General features: G+C 41.0%; 1 protein-coding gene and 1 long non-coding RNA gene across 2 annotated transcripts in view; one reads left to right on the top strand and one right to left on the bottom strand.

The window, feature by feature from the left end:
* LOC108887474 (uncharacterized) overlaps positions 1-20,933 on the bottom strand; it is a 67,153-nt gene that overhangs the window by 12,962 nt on the left and 33,258 nt on the right. Inside the window, exons 11-13 of the mRNA XM_051071660.1 lie at positions 6,329-6,442; positions 6,154-6,240; positions 6,032-6,060 (exon numbers count right to left, since the gene is read on the bottom strand). Of these exons, the coding sequence (XP_050927617.1) occupies positions 6,032-6,060; positions 6,154-6,240; positions 6,329-6,442 (230 nt within the window). The remainder of the gene's footprint in view (positions 1-6,031; positions 6,061-6,153; positions 6,241-6,328; positions 6,443-20,933) is intronic.
* On the top strand, positions 887-2,769 carry LOC108887486 (uncharacterized). Its single transcript, XR_007813578.1, has 3 exons — positions 887-1,715; positions 1,790-2,018; positions 2,109-2,769. It is a non-coding gene; the product is annotated as an uncharacterized LOC108887486 (long non-coding RNA).

Genomic DNA, 20,933 nt, shown 5'->3' with positions numbered 1-20,933 from the left:
TACATTGATCCTGATCATCTCTCACATTTTCACAGGACAAAGTGACATCAGCTCCAACTCTGACAGCGATGGAGGAGAACTGTCCAGTCACTGCTGTGAAAAAGATGAGAAACAAACAAATAAATGAGCTGAAATATAAATATGACAAATATGACACCAGGTATTTAATGTTGATAGTTAGAGTGAGGATAATCTTAGATTCAGCAGAACTTTGTTTCCAAACAACAAACTTGACGCTTAGTGTTTGTAATAATCTAACATCAGTGATATCAATAAAGTTCTGTTTGTAATGTCTCTGGTATTTGTGGATGTTATATGTATCCTTACCTGTAAACTGAAGCAGCAGAATCACAAATAAAAACATCTTAATCCACCTGATTTCAACCATCGAGCAGAGTTTTTTCTCGGTTCCTTCTCAGCTCTGAACTGTCAGAGTCTCTGAACTGCTGTGTGTTCAAGAGAAATCAAACAGCTTTTTTTTTGTTGATTAGTAAAATGTCACTTCCTCACTCCACTTTCTCCTTCCTTGCTATCTTGAGTTTTTGTAGGAGGAGCCTATCAGCGCGTTATCACTGTTTCGCCTTTTGATTTCCCTGAATTTCCAGGTTTGAGCAGCGCCAGGTGGCCGGAAGGTGCAAACCAACATTACACAATGTGAAACACTTTTACAAAGCTTGAGACAAATTTACATTTTAGAAAACAATTTTACATATCATAAAACACAATAACATTACCATAACACATTTACAAGTCGCGAAACAAATTTACATTTCAGAAAACAAATTAACAAGATGCGAAACACCTTTACAAACGCCGAGACAAATTTACAGGTAACATCAACCGGAAAGGGAATGTACCAACTCCGAGGTTGAACCGAAAGTGCAACTACGAGTTGTTGTCCTTGATGGGGTTCATGGTGACCCAAGATGGACAGCAATCGAACGATGTTTTGCCCGTTTTGTGGACAACATATGAGGCGCTTAACGCGGTTTTGTTTTTCGGTTGGTCGGTCTTTAGAGTGTTTAAGGGGCATGGACGAGGTCGACGGACCAGATATGCTGCAGCACTGCATAGAATGTTTTAATGAGACACTCGTACGCTGTAATCGTGGACATGATGTCATGTTTACACGGTGGTCACATCAGCTCGAGGTCTCTGAAAAGCAAACTGAATGGAGCCGGGTTATATGGCAGAAAGGATTACTCCTCTACAAACGCCATAATTAGGGCCATCCGACTGGAACTTCGTGGACCTGGACAGCTGTTTGGCTCCCGCACGATGTGGCAGGTACTCAAATAAATGTACAATCTGCGAGTGAAGAGGGATCGCGTGATGAATTTGCTCCGGGAGTCAATCCTCGAGGGTGCGAGCGGAGAGCACGCAGAAGGTTTATCAGAGGACCCTTAACTTAAGCCATTTGGTTTGGCTCTTTCCGGCTGATTTTCACGTAAAGTGCTGTGGCTTGCATGTGGACCAACAAATAATGACCCAGGTGTGATCGCTCACTATTTTCTGTCATGTGTGCGAAACCTCGGTGTCATTCCCATGAGACTGAGGACTGATTGTGGCACGGAGAACAGGACCATGACCGCAATTCAGTGCACCCTACGGCACCACCACAATGACCACTACTCTGGAGCGTCCAGCCACATGTATGGCTCATCCACAAACAACCAGAGGATTGAGTCCTGGTGGTCCATATTCAGAAAGGGAAGGTAAGAGGCCTTCATTCATTCATTCATTCATTCATTCAAACATATGCTTAAAATTATAACTTATTATTTTATAGATTGCTATAGGAGTCAGTTCTGGATGGAGCTATTTGCAGACCTTAGAGATGCCGGATACTTCAACGGGAGTCATGAACATCAGTGTCTACTGAGATATTGCTTTGGTGATGTTATTCAGAAGGACTTGGATGAGTGTGTTAGATTGTGGAACAATGACAGGATTCGCCCCTCCAGAACAGCATCATGTCCAGGAGGAGTGCCCAGTGAGCTCGACTACTTACCACACAGGTAATACTTTGGTGATAGATTGATGTTTGTACTTGTTTTCCTTTTATCTTAAATTTAAATAAATGTAATTATGTCTTCTGTTTAACATAGGTTTGGCTCCAGAGACTGTGGATTTAAAATTGAAGAGGCTGAACTGGATGTCTTTCCCAAGGCTCGCCTGACAAGAGCTCCATGTGGGGACGCAAACGTGCAGGAGTACTTGGACTTAGCCTTGGAGAACAATCAGTTTCAGAAGCCAGAGTACTGGCAGTCTGCAACTGAACTGTATATATATATGAATAAAAATAAAGCAAAGAATGAGCATTTATTACATTTTTTTAATAGATAACAAAATCTCTTGAAATACATTCCCTTTCCGGGAAATGGGTTATTGGGTTTCAAAGCGTAAGTCCCTACTAACCAACCAAACCAAAGCCACAAAACACTTCCAAACCACTGTGGTGTTTCAGTGTTTATGAAGAAGAATTCTACATATTATGGCTACTAAATGTTAAGTCTGTGGTTAAACAGGCTTTCTGTTAGATGGTATTTTTTGTTATATAATCATACAAGACGTTGGTCGAGAGGCACTGAACACCCTGGACAATCAATCAGGCTTAGGCCCTGACAAACAGCAGACCTGGTCATAAATGAACAATGGCTCATAACAGTTCATTTATTAATGAACTGCTCTAAGAAAAGTTCAGTTTTGTGATGATCCTGTACATGTGTAAATAAAGACACTTTAATTCAGCCATCAAGCTTCTCTGCTGTCTCTCGTTGTCAAACTCTCAGCTGTCAGAGTTTCTAAAATAGTGCATCTTGTGGAGAGGCACATTATGAACATCCTGTGATTAGTAATGAGGTCATTTCATCAGTTATTTTTGTTCTGTTTTTTCTAAGTTAAAAGGAGCAGAACAGCCTCCCTCCTCTCTGAAACTGTCCATTTTTAACATTTATTTCTCTCTGATCAGCACTGACTGACAGTGACTTCTTGATCAGTAATGTTGATTCAGGCTCAGCAGATAAAAGCAGGCAAGGATGAGTGGAAAGAACGGACAATCTGGCAGGGAAGAACAGGAAATGGGCTGGATTATAAACTAGGAGGTGATGAGGGACAGGTGAGCAGGTGGGTGGGGAGGAGTTAGGGAGCTGAGAGGTGGGAAGGGGAGGGGCTGCTGGGCAGGAGGGAGCAGCAGGGTCTGAAATGAAAGATAGTGATAAAGGCAAAGACAGAAAATGAATGAATGTATTAATAAACCCATGAGTGACGTTGATGAATGTTTCCATCCACATGCCTCCAAAACTTTGCTCCCTGAGCTGCTACTGCTGCGACACCTGACATTACCTTTACAGCAGGAGAAAGAAGGGGAATTATAACAGTTCCCAGTTCCCATTTATTCAACATTTTTTATTTCGTTCCACTGAGAGATGTCATGTCATACTGCTTCTCTGTTAACACATAAAACCAACAAAAAAAATCTGTACACAGGCATAAATGTTCAAATCAATGCAAATGAAACAAGTGATGCACAAACAAATAAAACAGCATCGAACACACCCGTATATTCCTCACTGGGTGTAATAACGTGCTGGACAGAGAGTTCATCAAGCAAAATGTGTCATAAATTATACTAATTTACACTCAGTGGCCTCGTTATTAAAATAGGTACATCTGAATTCAACAAGGTGCTGAAAACATCCCTTAGAGACACAACACACAAACAAACCAACCAATCGAGACAGCTGTGCTCTGCAGACGTAGAAAATAGCCCATTGGATTACATTGCAGCAGCTGTTTGGTACAGCTCTCTTTCTCAATACTGCACAGATTCCACAGATTTCTGTCCCTAACCCTAACCCAGAAACATGGGAAAATAAAGCCCAGGTTCAAAGATACTGGTGTTATCCTTTAACTGACATTGTAATCCCCTGTGTACACCACTGAGCACCCAAATATTTTATATATAAACAATATATGTACAGTACATATAAAAAAGCCCAGGTTCAAAAATGTTGGATTTATGTTTTTACATCAATTCCCTGAGACTACCATCTCCACATCACAGCAGAAATCAAGCTTCAGACAAGGTGACATTTTTAACCTGCTACGCCCCCTTCTGGACAAAAAGCTATTTACAACAACCCATCCTGAAAGTTAGTCTGCAGCTCAGCCCTCACCCCTCCCCTCTGCAGTCATGCACAGTGCACCAGAGAGACACCATATCAAGAATCATTTACCTTCAGTTGTCATCATTTAGTACATTTTGGAGACATCTTTGGATTTTCCTGGTTGGTTTTAGAGATCTGTCCATTTTGGATTTCGCCGACAGGTGAAGATGGTCTCTCATTTGTCTGGTTTGTTGATGGTGGAGTAGATGTTGCTGGGATCAGTGGAGGCTCCAGCAGAGGAAGAGGAGACTTTCACAGTGCTGTAGGTCACTGCACCTTCATCATCATCAACTTTAACTTGAACCTGAGACAGCATCACACATACAGTAAATTACACACACAGTGAAGATAAACTCAACATGTGACACAACACAACCTGAGGAGAGTTCAGAGAATCCAGATCTAACACCTGAACTGTTCACTGCAGGTTTATCAGCTGATTAGACTCAGACATCCCTCCTCACACTGTCACATCATCATGTGGTCCATTGTTATAAAATGCAGATTATAGCTGAAAAATAAATGAGCTTTCATTGCTTAATTGTGTTTCTAGTGTTTATTTGACTTGTTTTCAGTCACAGTAACACCACCAGTCAAGCAGACAGCTTACCTGGGTTTTACTGTTTGGCTTCTTGATGTAGCTGACAGAGGCGTAGGAAACACCCTCTTCAGGATCGGCCTACGCAGTGAAGACGACATAATGACTGCTCAGTAACATGTGGACTTACAGTATACTGACTCACTCCTAATGCCTTTAATGGTTTCATTTCTTTTTTGTTGGTCTCTTGCTTCAGTTTTTTCTCTGTGTCACCCGACATCACACACTAACGACTTCCTTCTTCACACTCTTCTGTTCTATTTGTGAAGTCCAGCTGCATCGTCTTCCTTCCCTTTTCTTGACTCTTGCAGAAGCAAATTAAACTCAGGAGTCTCCCTGTGTCTCATACACTTACAGTATACAGTATTTTAGAAGACAAACAGTGAGTGTAACTTAGTGCTTGGTGTGGTGTGTGATCTCACCGTGTCCTGACTGGTCTCTGGACCAGGTTGAGTCTCTGTAGGGTTTAATCTCTGCCCCTGGACAAACACAGTCTATGTTACAGTTCATAATTCCATACATGAAAAATTGTGTTTTTAGAGAGCATCCTGGAGTCATGTCATCACTGCACCACAGGCTCTGTTTGTCTAAAATTAGCTGTATTTAGATTTAACAAATAAGAGCTAGTAGGCACGGTGCATCTCTGGAGAGAGCCAAGCTTGCCTTTCCCTCCTGCTTTATGCTAAGCTAAGCTAACTAACTTTCTTCCCACTGATCTCTCAGCATATTTCCCAAAATGTTGGACCATTCTTTTAAAATATACTCTTTTGCACTAACTCAGAGAATCCTTTCACCTGAAGGATGAGGTGCGATCAAAAAGTTCAGAGACTGTTACTGTTGTGGACAAACAGAGCGTGGCACAGTAATGAAGGTGCGAATGATAACTTTCCTGAGTCAGTATTCCACATTACATTGCACAGTCAACATCTGGACCTGTGTTATACATGTTTAAACTGCAGGTTTCTGAATCCCAAGCAGAAGCAGTACTGTCTCTGTGTCTGGGTGGATCTCTCTGCAAGTGAAGCAGGAGCAGTGTATCACTGCACAAGATGACTACCTGTAAAAGGACGGCAGCCAAATCTAAGTCAGGTACAGTTTCTGCTTGTTATGGAGCAGTCTCTGAACTTTTTAATCGCACCTCGTACATCGCAGTGAGCACTATTGTTCTCTTTCAGCTACAGAACCACACTAAGCTGTGATGAAGAACTACCTTCTGTAAAGTCATAACTGTATAAACATTTTATGATTCAGCTTCAAAACTCACAACACTTTCATCCATCTGTGTTTTGTTCCCTAAAAAAGGACAAAAGAAAAAGCTCATGTTAGAAAATCTACCTTTTTAAAGCCTTTCATCCTGTTAAAAGTTTCATCTGTGAATGTTCTCACCTTTTCTTCTCTTCAATATGACGACAGCTACAACAGTTGTTAACAGCACTGATAAAGCCACAGCCACACCAACGTATATCCACCAACCTGGAAAGAGATTTTGGTTTCAGCTCAAATTCAAAACCTGAGAGACTGAAAGACAGAAATTCTTGAGAGACACAAAACCTAGACTCACTACTTTGTGGTGTTGATGGAGGATCAGGTGGAGTGTTTCCGACTGGAGGTGCATCTGCGTTGCTCTTGCTGTTGATATTATCAGTTGGTTTTGCTGCTGTTGTTTTGTCGTCACCTGGTCAAATGAAAGAACAAAACCACAACAAACTACATGGTGAGAAAATCCCTCATGAATTACCATCTGCAGGAAGAAATGGAAATGAATGAGATCATCATGAATATATAAAATAAACAAATGTACTTTGTGATTCAGCTCATTATATTCTCACCTGAGGACTGAGGGCTGAAGGTGAACAGCTGCACTTTCTTGTTGTAACCATCAGTCACTTCACACTGAAATAACTCCTGATACTTTGACTTCAGCTTGAGATGAGAGGTGGGAAATGTGACAGTAACTGAACACTCAGACTGTGATGTCTCCATCTTTTTAACTTTATCCACATCTTTACCCTCATACAGCCACTTCACTGTGTGTCTACAGTGGCCACGTGTCCTCACAGAGCAGTATAATGTCACCTGATCTCTGTTCTTCTGTTCAGTCACTGGTGAAGATGGAGATATTGTGAGAGAAAGACAACAAGAGTAAAATGAACTTCAACACTGTAATCAGAATTATTGTAATGTTTCAGTATTTTGTTCTAACAAGACAGTTTGAGCTGAAAACATTATGATGGAAATACTCACTGGTAACAACAGACAGATGAACCAGAGCATCTCGACCTTGTTCTAATCCTGGTCTGTACTGTTGACAGTCATAACGACCAACATCCTCAACTGTGACCTTCTTTATAACCAGAGAACAGTTCTCTGTGACACTCAGTCTGTCTGATTGAGATTTGGCTTCTTCACTGATCTTCCCACGAAGAATCAGCCATTGTTCACGTTGTGAACCAGTGATGAACCAGCTAGTTCTGTTACATTGATCCTGATCATCTCTCACATTTTCACATGGCAAAGTGACATCAGCTCCAACTCTGACAGCGATGGAGGAGAACTGTCCAGTCACTGCTGTGAAAAAGATGAGAAACAAACAAATAAATGAGCTGAAATATAAATATGACAAATATGACACCAGGTATTTAATGTTGATAATTAGAGTGAGGATAATCTTAGATTCAGCAGAACTTTGTTTCCAAACAACAAACTTGACTCTTAGTGTTTGTAATAATGTAACATCAGTGATATCAATAAAGTTCTGTTTGTAATGTCTCTGGTATTTGTGGATGTTATATGTATCCTTACCTGTAAACTGAAGCAGCAGAATCACAAATAAAAACATCTTAATCCACCTGATTTCAACCATCGAGCAGTTTTTTCTCTGTTCCTTCTCAGCTCTGAACTGTCAGAGTCTCTGAACTGGTGAAGCATCTCCTTCCTGTGGTCAGTAAAGCGTCACTTCCTCATTGTGACATCTGCTTTCTCTCTTTTGCTCTCTTCAGTTTTTGTAGGAGGAGCGTATCAGCTCATTATCTCTGTTAGAGCTTTTGATTTCCCTGAACTTCTGACTCTTTTACATTTAAGCATTTTGTTAACTCTCTCATCCACAGTGATTTACAATGTGTGCAGTCAGATGAATCATTCTGACAGTAAAGAGATCAGATGTCACAGCAGCCTGACAAAGATCCTGTGAAAGCACTGAAGGTGAAGTACGAAGTGTTGAGAAATAAACTGAGCAGGAAGAGATTTTTCTAAAAATACAGCAGCAGATGAGGAAGCTGTGGTTCAGTGGGGAAATAAACAATGAGCCACTGATGGGTTTTCACAGATGATGCAGAGAGAAGCTGCTCCTCCTCCATTTAGAGTTAAATAAGGGAAACTTGCAGTGAAACATAAACTTCACTCACAGCATGAACCTAAATCAGGAGAGCTAAACCTGGGTTGTTGGGTTTCAAAGTGGAAACCAACCAAAGCCACACAACACTTGTGATCCAATGTGTTTGAGTGTTTACCAATACTGTGATAAAAACAGTCACACTTTGTTCTCCATACATCTGTCACAAAGAAGTTAAATCTCTCACTCCAACCACCGGAGGGTAAAACAGGCTTTCTGACAGACGAGTTATTCACAGAACCAACATCACACACTACAACAACACACTCTACAACCAGGGTTTGTTCATCATTGTAGGTGTGTACTTCCACTGCATTTGTTAATGAGCGCAGCTACACAAAGCCTGCGGAGGCAGAAGTGAACCGAGTGTCTGCTTAGAGCCCCTGTGGCCTCCAGAGGGCGCCCATGAGAACTGGATTTTATTTAGTTACATAGTCTATTATGTCAATAGTAATCATACAACACTGTCAGAGCAACACAGCTGCAGCTAATAAAACTGATGATGGGAGCTGGATTTACAGCAGGAGTGTGAGCACAGTGATAATAGTATCAAAGTCTGCTTTAAGCCTCATTAAAGGCTACATCTATTCATTAATAAAAAATAATATAAGAACAGTTCAGTCTTGTTATGATCCTGTCATTTCTATATGTCCATGTGTCCTTACCTGTGAACTGAAGCAGCAGGATCATTAATAAAGACATTTGAATCCATCTGAATTCAGCCATCGTGCTGCTCTGTCTCTCGTTCTCACGTTCTCAACTGTCAGAGTCTTTAAATAGTGGATCTTATAGAGAGGCATAAACTTCCTGTGATTAGTTTGAGGTCACTTCCTCGTGGCAGTTCTTAAATAGATCTCTCCAATTCATGTAGACAGAGTATATCAGTTGTTCTTCTCTCTGAAACTGTACATTTTTAACTTTTATTTCTCTCTGATCAGCACTGACAGTGATTTCTTGATCAATAACATTAAAACCAGCCGACAGTGAAGAGGTCAGAGGTCACAGCAGTCTGACAAACATCCTGTAAAACAAAGACTCTGTCAGATGGAGAACTGGCTGTAAGACGATCATTGATTGTAATGAGAATAAATATGTTTGTGCATTTAAAACTGAACTTTAGTCACTGTAACACTGTACCAAGAAAACTAATTTAAGACTCTGCATGTTCACACTGTGTCCTGTCACATGATGCATTTGTGATAATGTGACACGAGGCACATTTCAACTCATGAAAAGAAGAAGGTGACAACTGCGGAAGCTGAATGTGTGAAGACTGTTGGTCAAGATAAGAGGGATCTTTCATAATAAGCTCTTTTCTTTAACTTCAGCAGAGCTCTGGAGGTGTTAGTATCTATGACGACCAGATAAACAACAGAAACACGTGATGCTCTCTGTCATGGCTGAGGCTGAGGACTCAGCTGCACAACCTAGAGACACTGATGAAAGTTAAAAACACTTCACCTTGAATCAGGCTCAGCAGACAAAAGCAGGCAAGGATAAACTGGAGGTGAAGTCAGGGTGTGGAGCAGTGGTCAGCAACAGGCAGACAGGTAAACCAGGTGAGAGGCAAAATCCAGACACAGGCAGGAGGTCAAACATGTGACCTATGAAGCTACTGAGTGGAAAGTAAATGGACTGTACCTATATAGCGCTTTTCTAGTCTTTTGGACCACTCAAAGCACTTCACACTATAGATCACATTCACCCCATTCACACAGCACATGTATATACAAAGTGCTTTTTTCTATACATTCACACACCGATACACACACATCGGAGGCCCAGGGCATGCAGACTGGAGGAGCCGGGAATCAAACCACCAACCTTCTGATAGGTGGGCGACTGCTCTACCTCCTGAGCCACAGCCGCCCCCGCACAACAGACACACTGTGACCAGAGTCACTGCATGCAGGCAGCCATTTTGGATACAGCAATTAAAGGCCACAACTGGCTGCAGTACACAGATGATCCACCAGAGGGCAGAAGACATGTCAGAGTGTATATGACAGGTTTTTCAGCAAGTATTGATCTCTGGTCTCAGAAACTCATGAAACAAATATAAAACAACTGCAGTTGTATCATATCTGTTACATTATAATTCATGTTGTCATAATGAGTCATATATTAATTATGCAGTAGTTAAGCATAGATTTAATGCTCTAATTATAGACTGTTACTGACACCATTATATTAAAGCAGCCTACAACACATCAATAGCTGGATTCTCAGTATGTTTTTAAGGTGGTAGCAGGTAAACTGTTTTAATGATGTTGATGGAGGAAGGAATAGGAGGGAGGACTCAAACCCAGACATGCAGGCAGGAACAGTTCAGAGACTTTAATGGTAAATCTGATGATGACAACAAAGATTAACAGGCAGGTAAAAGGCAAAGTGACAACAACACAGAAATTTAAATTTACATCTGAGACTGAGTCTATTTAGAAACTCCTTCTCAGGACCAGAAGGATTAAATGACTCTGACTTCAGTGGATATATAGCAAAACATGATAATCATCACCATCATCTTCATCTTCATCATTGTGCAGCTGTGAAAAACAACACAACACACTTGAGATTCAGAGATGAAACAGAACAAATGAATGAGCTTTGTTGCTGCAGCTTCATATTTGAAACCATAAAGTCAGCAGTGATTTCTCTCGCTCTCTTTACACAAACCACTGAAACCAGTGAACGACCACAAACACAAACGTTTGATTAAACAGTAAAACTCACATTATTGTCGTCCATCTGTGTTTTCTTTCCTGAAAAGAGAAAAAAGAGCTGAGCTTAACTTTCACTGTGGAAATCCAGGATCATCAAATCTTCTTGAATCTGTCAAAGTTCTCACCTTTGGTTCTCGTCCATATGTTGACTGTCACAACACTTATTATGAGCGCTGTTAAACCCACAGACACAATAACAAACCTCAGCCAGCCTGGAAATTAGAATAAAAACACTGAGAACATTTTGCTGATCTGTTGAAAATCCTGCAGCTAAAAGAGAATAAACATGTTTTTCCAAAGAGAATATCTCCACCCACAGAGTCACTCTGACATTCACACTTTACACTTTAAAAAAGAGACAGAGTAAATTCTGAGTCTTTACCTTGTGTTGTTGTTGAGGTATCAGTGACTTCAGGAGCTGTTGTGCTGGTTTCACCTGGGTTTGTTGTTGTAGGTGTTGATGAAGTTGTTTTGTCTTTAGCTGAACAAATGAAAAGACAAAACCAAAGAAGATATTCATAGAACAAAATATCTCATTTACCAACTAACATAAATGGAAAAGAATTATGCCTTCAAATGTAAAATGTTTTAAATTATTTTGTAAATTATTCATATTCTTACCTGAGGAATGAGGGCTGAAGGTAAACAGTTGTGTGCCTCCAATGTAAAGATCAGACAATTCACATTTAAATAACTCATGATACTTTGACTTCTGCTTAAGAAAAGAGGAAGGAAATGTGACATTAACCAAGCACTCAGGCTGTAATGTCTCCATGTTGTTAACTTCATCATCTTTACCCTCATACAGCCACTTCACTGTGTATCTACATTCTCCATGTGTCCACACAGAGCAGTATAATGTCACATGATCTCTGTTCTTCTGTTCAGTCACTGGTGAAGATGGAGATATTGTGAGAGAAAGACAACAAGAGTAAAATGAACTTCATCACTGTAATCAGAATTATTGTAATGTTTCAGTATTTTGTTCTAACAAGACAGTTTGAGCTGAAAACATTATGATGGAAATACTCACTGGTAACAACAGACAGATAAACATTAGTGTCTGGACCTTGTTGTCGTCCTGATCTGTCAAACTGTCTGCAGCCGTAATAACCGACATCCTCAAATGTGACCTTCTTTATAACCAGAGAACAGTTCTCTGTGACACTCAGTCTGTCTGATTTAGACTTAGCGTCTTCACTGATCTTCCCACATGTAGACAGGTCTGTTGTGTTTCCTGTATCAGTGATGAAGAGCCAGCTAGTACTGTCACATTTGTCCTGATCATATAACCCTTCATCTAGACAAGGCAAAGTGACCTCATCTCCAAACATCACAGCGATAGCAGAATAGAAACCAGTTTCTGTAGCTGAAAAGATGAGAGAAATATGAAAAATAAGCTGAAATATAAATATGGTGAATATGACACCAGGTATTTTATTAGAATAAAAACAGAGTGAGGATAATCTTAGATTCAGCAGAACCATGCAAGAGCATTGCCAAGATGATCAGTAATACCCAAGTTCTGTTTTGTAATGTCTCTGGTATTTCTGTATGTGTGCATGTATCCTTACCTGGAAACTGAAGCAGCAGAATTATTAAAAAAAACATTTTAATCCACCTGAATTCAACCAAAGTGCCCTGTCTCACTGAGCTCTTATTCTCATGCTTTCAACTGTCAGTCTCTAAAATAGTGCATCTTGTGTAGAGGTATACACTTCCTGTCATAGTATGAAGTCACTTCTTCATTTGTTCTGTTTAAGTTAGATTCATGTAGACAGAGCATATCAGCTGTTTTTCTGAAATGACTCATTTTTAACTTTTATTTCTCTCTGATCAGCACTGACAGTGATTTCTTTATCAATAACATTAAAACCAGCCGACAGTGAAGAGGTCAGAGGTCACATTCAAAACTGAATTTTAAATCAGTGTAAGACTGTATCAAGAAAACTATTTTAAGACGGTGCTCTCAGTGTCCTGTCCCATGATGCATTTGTGTCAATGACATATTTCAACTCATGAAAAGAAGAAGATGATGAGTGAGGAAGTTAAAGGTGTGAAGATTGTTAGTAAAGATAAGTGTTTGCATCAATGCAGCTCTTCTTCTCTTTCCACAGTGTTTATTAATAAACAGGTGTTTGACAGCTCACATGAACAGACAGGTGAAGAGTCAAACTCCTCGTCCTCCAGAATCTGACTCTTGATGTTCATGGTGCAACATGGTGATACTGTAGCAGCTGGACAGATCACAGATAAGATGATATGTTACTGATCTGAGACCTGTTGGTTCCTCATTGTGTCTCTGAGGTCATTTTCCTGAGAACTGAGGGGGAGGTGTTTCAATGAGAATGTGGTTACAACTTCAGCAGAGCTCTGGAGGTGTTAGTATCTATGACGACCAGATAAACAACAGAAACACGTGATGCTCTCTGTCATGGCTGAGGCTGAGGACTCTGATGAAAGTTAAAAACACTTCACCTTGAATCAGGCTCAGCAGACAAAAGCAGGCAAGGATAAACAGGAGGTGAAGTCAGGGTGTGGAGCAGTGGTCAGCAACAGGCAGACAGGTAAACCAGGTGAGAGGCAAAATCCAGACACAGGCAGGAGGTCAAACATGTGACCTATGAAGCTACTGAGTGGAAAGTAAATGGACTGTACCTATATAGCGCTTTTCTAGTCTTTTGGACCACTCAAAGCACTTCACACTATAGATCACATTCACCCCATTCACACAGCACATGTATATACAAAGTGCTTTTTTCTATACATTCACACACCGATACACACACATCGGAGGCCCAGGGCATGCAGACTGGAGGAGCCGGGAATCAAACCACCAACCTTCTGATAGGTGGGCGACTGCTCTACCTCCTGAGCCACAGCCGCCCCCGCACAACAGACACACTGTGACCAGAGTCACTGCATGCAGGCAGCCATTTTGGATACAGCAATTAAAGGCCACAACTGGCTGCAGTACACAGATGATCCACCAGAGGGCAGAAGACATGTCAGAGTGTATATGACAGGTTTTTCAGCAAGTATTGATCTCTGGTCTCAGAAACTCATGAAACAAATATAAAACAACTGCAGTTGTATCATATCTGTTACATTATAATTCATGTTGTCATAATGAGTCATATATTAATTATGCAGTAGTTAAGCATAGATTTAATGCTCTAATTATAGACTGTTACTGACACCATTATATTAAAGCAGCCTACAACACATCAATAGCTGGATTCTCAGTATGTTTTTAAGGTGGTAGCAGGTAAACTGTTTTAATGATGTTGATGGAGGAAGGAATAGGAGGGAGGACTCAAACCCAGACATGCAGGCAGGAACAGTTCAGAGACTTTAATGGTAAATCTGATGATGACAACAAAGATTAACAGGCAGGTAAAAGGCAAAGTGACAACAACACAGAAATTTAAATTTACATCTGAGACTGAGTCTATTTAGAAACTCCTTCTCAGGACCAGAAGGATTAAATGACTCTGACTTCAGTGGATATATAGCAAAACATGATAATCATCACCATCATCTTCATCTTCATCATTGTGCAGCTGTGAAAAACAACACAACACACTTGAGATTCAGAGATGAAACAGAACAAATGAATGAGCTTTGTTGCTGCAGCTTCATATTTGAAACCATAAAGTCAGCAGTGATTTCTCTCGCTCTCTTTACACAAACCACTGAAACCAGTGAACGACCACAAACACAAACGTTTGATTAAACAGTAAAACTCACATTATTGTCGTCCATCTGTGTTTTCTTTCCTGAAAAGAGAAAAAAGAGCTGAGCTTAACTTTCACTGTGGAAATCCAGGATCATCAAATCTTCTTGAATCTGTCAAAGTTCTCACCTTTGGTTCTCGTCCATATGTTGACTGTCACAACACTTATTATGAGCGCTGTTAAACCCACAGACACAATAACAAACCTCAGCCAGCCTGGAAATTAGAATAAAAACACTGAGAACATTTTGCTGATCTGTTGAAAATCCTGCAGCTAAAAGAGAATAAACATGTTTTTCCAAAGAGAATATCTCCACCCACAGAGTCACTCTGACATTCACACTTTACACTTTAAAAAAGAGACAGAGTAAATTCTGAGTCTTTACCTTGTGTTGTTGTTGAGGTATCAGTGACTTCAGGAGCTGTTGTGCTGGTTTCACCTGGGTTTGTTGTTGTAGGTGTTGATGAAGTTGTTTTGTCTTTAGCTGAACAAATGAAAAGACAAAACCAAAGAAGATATTCATAGAACAAAATATCTCATTTACCAACTAACATAAATGGAAAAGAATTATGCCTTCAAATGTAAAATGTTTTAAATTATTTTGTAAATTATTCATATTCTTACCTGAGGAATGAGGGCTGAAGGTAAACAGTTGTGTGCCTCCAATGTAAAGATCAGACAATTCACATTTAAATAACTCATGATACTTTGACTTCTGCTTAAGAAAAGAGGAAGGAAATGTGACATTAACCAAGCACTCAGGCTGTAATGTCTCCATGTTGTTAACTTCATCATCTTTACCCTCATACAGCCACTTCACTGTGTATCTACATTCTCCATGTGTCCACACAGAGCAGTATAATGTCACATGATCTCTGTTCTTCTGTTCAGTCACTGGTGAAGATGGAGATATTGTGAGAGAAAGACAACAAGAGTAAAATGAACTTCATCACTGTAATCAGAATTATTGTAATGTTTCAGTATTTTGTTCTAACAAGACAGTTTGAGCTGAAAACATTATGATGGAAATACTCACTGGTAACAACAGACAGATAAACATTAGTGTCTGGACCTTGTTGTCGTCCTGATCTGTCAAACTGTCTGCAGCCGTAATAACCGACATCCTCAAATGTGACCTTCTTTATAACCAGAGAACAGTTCTCTGTGACACTCAGTCTGTCTGATTTAGACTTAGCGTCTTCACTGATCTTCCCACATGTAGACAGGTCTGTTGTGTTTCCTGTATCAGTGATGAAGAGCCAGCTAGTACTGTCACATTTGTCCTGATCATATAACCCTTCATCTAGACAAGGCAAAGTGACCTCATCTCCAAACATCACAGCGATAGCAGAATAGAAACCAGTTTCTGTAGCTGAAAAGATGAGAGAAATATGAAAAATAAGCTGAAATATAAATATGGTGAATATGACACCAGGTATTTTATTAGAATAAAAACAGAGTGAGGATAATCTTAGATTCAGCAGAACCATGCAAGAGCATTGCCAAGATGATCAGTAATACCCAAGTTCTGTTTTGTAATGTCTCTGGTATTTCTGTATGTGTGCATGTATCCTTACCTGGAAACTGAAGCAGCAGAATTATTAAAAAAAACATTTTAATCCACCTGAATTCAACCAAAGTGCCCTGTCTCACTGAGCTCTTATTCTCATGCTTTCAACTGTCAGTCTCTAAAATAGTGCATCTTGTGTAGAGGTATACACTTCCTGTCATAGTATGAAGTCACTTCTTCATTTGTTCTGTTTAAGTTAGATTCATGTAGACAGAGCATATCAGCTGTTTTTCTGAAATGACTCATTTTTAACTTTTATTTCTCTCTGATCAGCACTGACAGTGATTTCTTTATCAATAACATTAAAACCAGCCGACAGTGAAGAGGTCAGAGGTCACATTCAAAACTGAATTTTAAATCAGTGTAAGACTGTATCAAGAAAACTATTTTAAGACGGTGCTCTCAGTGTCCTGTCCCATGATGCATTTGTGTCAATGACATATTTCAACTCATGAAAAGAAGAAGATGATGAGTGAGGAAGTTAAAGGTGTGAAGATTGTTAGTAAAGATAAGTGTTTGCATCAATGCAGCTCTTCTTCTCTTTCCACAGTGTTTATTAATAAACAGGTGTTTGACAGCTCACATGAACAGACAGGTGAAGAGTCAAACTCCTCGTCCTCCAGAATCTGACTCTTGATGTTCATGGTGCAACATGGTGATACTGTAGCAGCTGGACAGATCACAGATAAGATGATATGTTACTGATCTGAGACCTGTTGGTTCCTCATTGTGTCTCTGAGGTCATTTTCCTGAGAACTGAGGGGGAGGTGTTTCAATGAGAATGTGGTTACAACTTCAGCAGAGCTCTGGAGGTGTTAGTATCTATGACGACCAGATAAACAACAGAAACACGTGATGCTCTCTGTCATGGCTGAGGCTGAGGACTCTGATGAAAGTTAAAAACACTTCACCTTGAATCAGGCTCAGCAGACAAAAGCAGGCAAGGATAAACAGGAGGTGAAGTCAGGGTGTGGAGCAGTGGTCAGCAACAGGCAGACAGGTAAACCAGGTGAGAGGCAAAATCCAGACACAGGCAGGAGGTCAAACATGTGACCTATGAAGCTACTGAGTGGAAAGTAAATGGACTGTACCTATATAGCGCTTTTCTAGTCTTTTGGACCACTCAAAGCACTTCACACTATAGATCACATTCACCCCATTCACACAGCACATGTATATACAAAGTGCTTTTTTCTATACATTCACACACCGATACACACACATCGGAGGCCCAGGGCATGCAGACTGGAGGAGCCGGGAATCAAACCACCAACCTTCTGATAGGTGGGCGACTGCTCTACCTCCTGAGCCACAGCCGCCCCCGCACAACAGACACACTGTGACCAGAGTCACTGCATGCAGGCAGCCATTTTGGATACAGCAATTAAAGGCCACAACTGGCTGCAGTACACAGATGATCCACCAGAGGGCAGAAGACATGTCAGAGTGTATATGTTTCTCAGGGAAGTATTGTAACCTGTAAAGCAATCTGGCAGGGAATAAGAGGAAATGGGCTGGAATATAAACAAGAAGGTGATGAGGGAATGAGGGACAGGTGAGCAGGTGGGTGGGGAGGAGTTAGGAAGCTGAAATTTGGGAAGGGGAGGGACTGCTGCTGGGCAGGAGGGAACAGCAGGGTCTGACAAAGACAGGCAGAAAATGGGATTCAGGATGGGCTACGCTGGTACCCATGAGTGGTCCTATTGTCCTTCCTGGTCTACCAGGTAATGGAGACCCCTCCCTCCCTGATGTGATCTGACTAGACTTCATACTCCAGGCAGGAGGAGGAGGCCTAGATGCAGGAGCCAGAGGGCTTGACCCTAAAAACACTGAATGTGGGATGGATCCTCATCGTTCCCGGGAAGAGGAGGCAGGCCGCTGCAGGGCGGATGATACTGGGGACTGGAAAGGAACCAGGCCGGTGGTTAAGGCCTGGATGCCCCTCCACATCTGTCGTGGGTTGTTGTCCATCAGATAGCCCTCTGTCTTCTTCCTGTCGGCCTCCTTTGCCTGTCGGATGCCTCTCCTCAGGTTGGCTCTGGCAGTGCTGTACAGTGAGCTGTCCCTCGTCCTGAAGGCTGAGTTACGCTCTCTGATCAGGGCCTGGACTTCACTTGTCATCCAGGGTTTCCTGTTTGGGAAAACTCAGATGCGTTGTGAGCTCCCGAGGCAGGTAGAACGGTCTGCACTGAACAGACATGGCCTCGAGGTCTGGAGAGCAGTGGCTGTCTGTGGCCTGACCTGTGAAAACACGAGTTAAAATCCAGCCTCAGTAACAGAGCTCTCTTGTACTTTAGCTCTGAACTCAACAAAAGAAAGACTCACCAAGTCCACTCTGGATCCAGTGCCACAGTGGATCTGTGATGATGACCTCTCTGACCTCCTGAAAAGAAGAAGAGGAAGATGAACATGTTACAGATTGTTAGTTAAGATAATTGGTTGTGAATAGGAAAGAACACAGATAAGATGATATGTTAATAGTCTGAGACCTGTTGGTTCCTCATTGTGTCTCTCAAGTCATTTTTCCGAGAACAGAGGGGGAAGTGTTTTTACAGCAGCAGAGCTCTGGAGGTTTTCTCCTCTAACTCTGAGCAGGTAAACATCTGAAGGAGTTAACACACTGCTGAGCGTCCTGTCTGTCTCTACATGTCTGCAGGTACAGACCTGGGCCTCCTCACTGTCTGTTCATCTCGTTAGGAAATGAAATGTTGAGCGACAGGGTGTTTTTAACTAAATTAGACACAGAATTAGTCTTGTTTGGGATTGTTGACATCTCTACTTCAGCTGAGCTAAGCTGAAGCTAAGCTAAGATGCATCTTACTTCATTTACAGTACATTTGTATTTTTACACATTTCAGTGCCATCAGTGAACCGTGTGTGTGTGTGTGTGTGTGTGTGTGTGTGTGTTGTACTACTAGTAGAGGTTACACCTTCCATTATGAAAGACATTCGTGACACAACAGAAAACACACTGTAGAAATAAGAGTTACAGAGCTTTTATTTGCAGATTATACTGCAGTACAACAAAGAGAAGAATCTAAGTGACTGCTGAGGCTCAAACACGTTCACCTCCCAGCAAACATGTTAACAACAATGCTGAGTAAAAAGGAAATCAAATGAGTTATTCTGTACTCTGAGTGATAAAACTGTAGCTTGTAATGAAATCATGTAATGAATCTGTTTGGTGGAATATTTGAGTTTTCTGACAAGTACATCAGTTTGAAGTTACTGTTTAAGAATAACTGACACCTTATTGACACTGGAGATGTTTTTGCATATGATGTTATATTTAAAAATTACACCAAGAGTTAGAACTCAGGTCCAAGATCTACAATAAGGAAATACTCATCCTTTGGTGTGGTCATGTGGCACTTCCTGAATTTTTTTTTTTTCTTGTTTTTTCTCAGAATTTGTGACTTCGGTCTTGGTCGTCTCAGAGGATATATTGTTCTACCTACAGTTGTCCGCTGTATTTCTGTGGTAAGGGGACGTTGTTGATCAGTGGAGTCCAAATTTTTAGTTTATCATGTTGTAATCTTCATAGTCATTATAACACACCTGTGAAAAAACAACACAACAGACTTGAAATGCTGAGATAAAATGGAACAAGTATTGTTGCTGCAGCCACTTAGATTAGTCTCATCGTCTCATCTTGTATCGTTTGAATACTCAGATGTAAAACTCACATCATTGCCGTCCGTCTGTGTTTTCTTCCCTGAAAAGACACAAGAGTTGACTTTAGCCTCCACAGTGTAAATCCAGGTTTACTAAAAGTTTAATCTGTGACAGTTCTCACCTTTGGTTCTCGTCCATATGTTGACTGTCACAACACTTGCTATGAGCGCTGTTAAACCCACAGACACAATAACAAACCTCAGCCAGCCTGGAATAGCGTTGGTTGTTGCGTTCTCACCTGGACAAATGAGACGATAAAAGCATACAAACTGTGAGGTGAGAAAATACCACCTTTATCATCTAATCTAAATCTTTAAAATAAAGTTTGTAATTATTCTCACTTGAGGACTGAAGGCTGAGGGCAAAAAGTCGCACTTTCCCAATGTTTTTATCTGTTATTTTACACTCGAGCAGCTCACCGTAGTTCTGCTTCAGAGAAGAGGAAGGAAACGTGACGGCAGCCGAGCACTCAGACTCCTCTTTGTTACCTTTATCCACATCTTTACCCTCATACAGCCACTTCACTGTGTGTCTGCACCATTCAGATGTCAACACAGAGCAGGACAGCATCACCTTATCACCCTCCTTCTGTTCAGTCACTGGTGCAGGTGGAGGTAATGTGAGAGAAAGACAACAAGAGTAAAATGAATGTTACTGTCATGTTTCTGACAGTTTGAGCTGTAGGTTGTGATGTAAATACTCACAGGTAACAACAAACAGATGAACATGAGCATCTTTAAAGTCTCCTGAATTGGCCTGCCTGCAGGTGTAAACACCAACATCCTCGACCGTGACCTTCTTTTGCACCAGAGAGCAGTTTGCTGTAATACTGAGTCTGTCGGACTTAGCTTTGGCATTCTCATTGATCCGCCCGAGTAAAACCAGCTCTGATGATAACTTGTTTCCGGTGAAGATCCAGTTGGTGTCGCCACATTTGTCCTGATCACCTTTCAGATTGTCACAGGGCAAAGTGACGTCATCCCCAGCCCTGGCAACGAGGCGGGAGGAAGACTGTCCAGTCGCTGCAGCTGTGAAGATGAGAGAGGAAGATGCTCAATTAACTGGAAGAT

Source organism: Lates calcarifer, linkage group LG7_1 (genome assembly GCF_001640805.2).
Source record: "Lates calcarifer isolate ASB-BC8 linkage group LG7_1, TLL_Latcal_v3, whole genome shotgun sequence".
In the NCBI taxonomy this organism is placed as follows: domain Eukaryota; kingdom Metazoa; phylum Chordata; class Actinopteri; family Centropomidae; genus Lates; species Lates calcarifer.
Note: the sequence above shows the minus strand (reverse complement) of the source record. Positions and strands in the feature narration are given on the sequence as shown.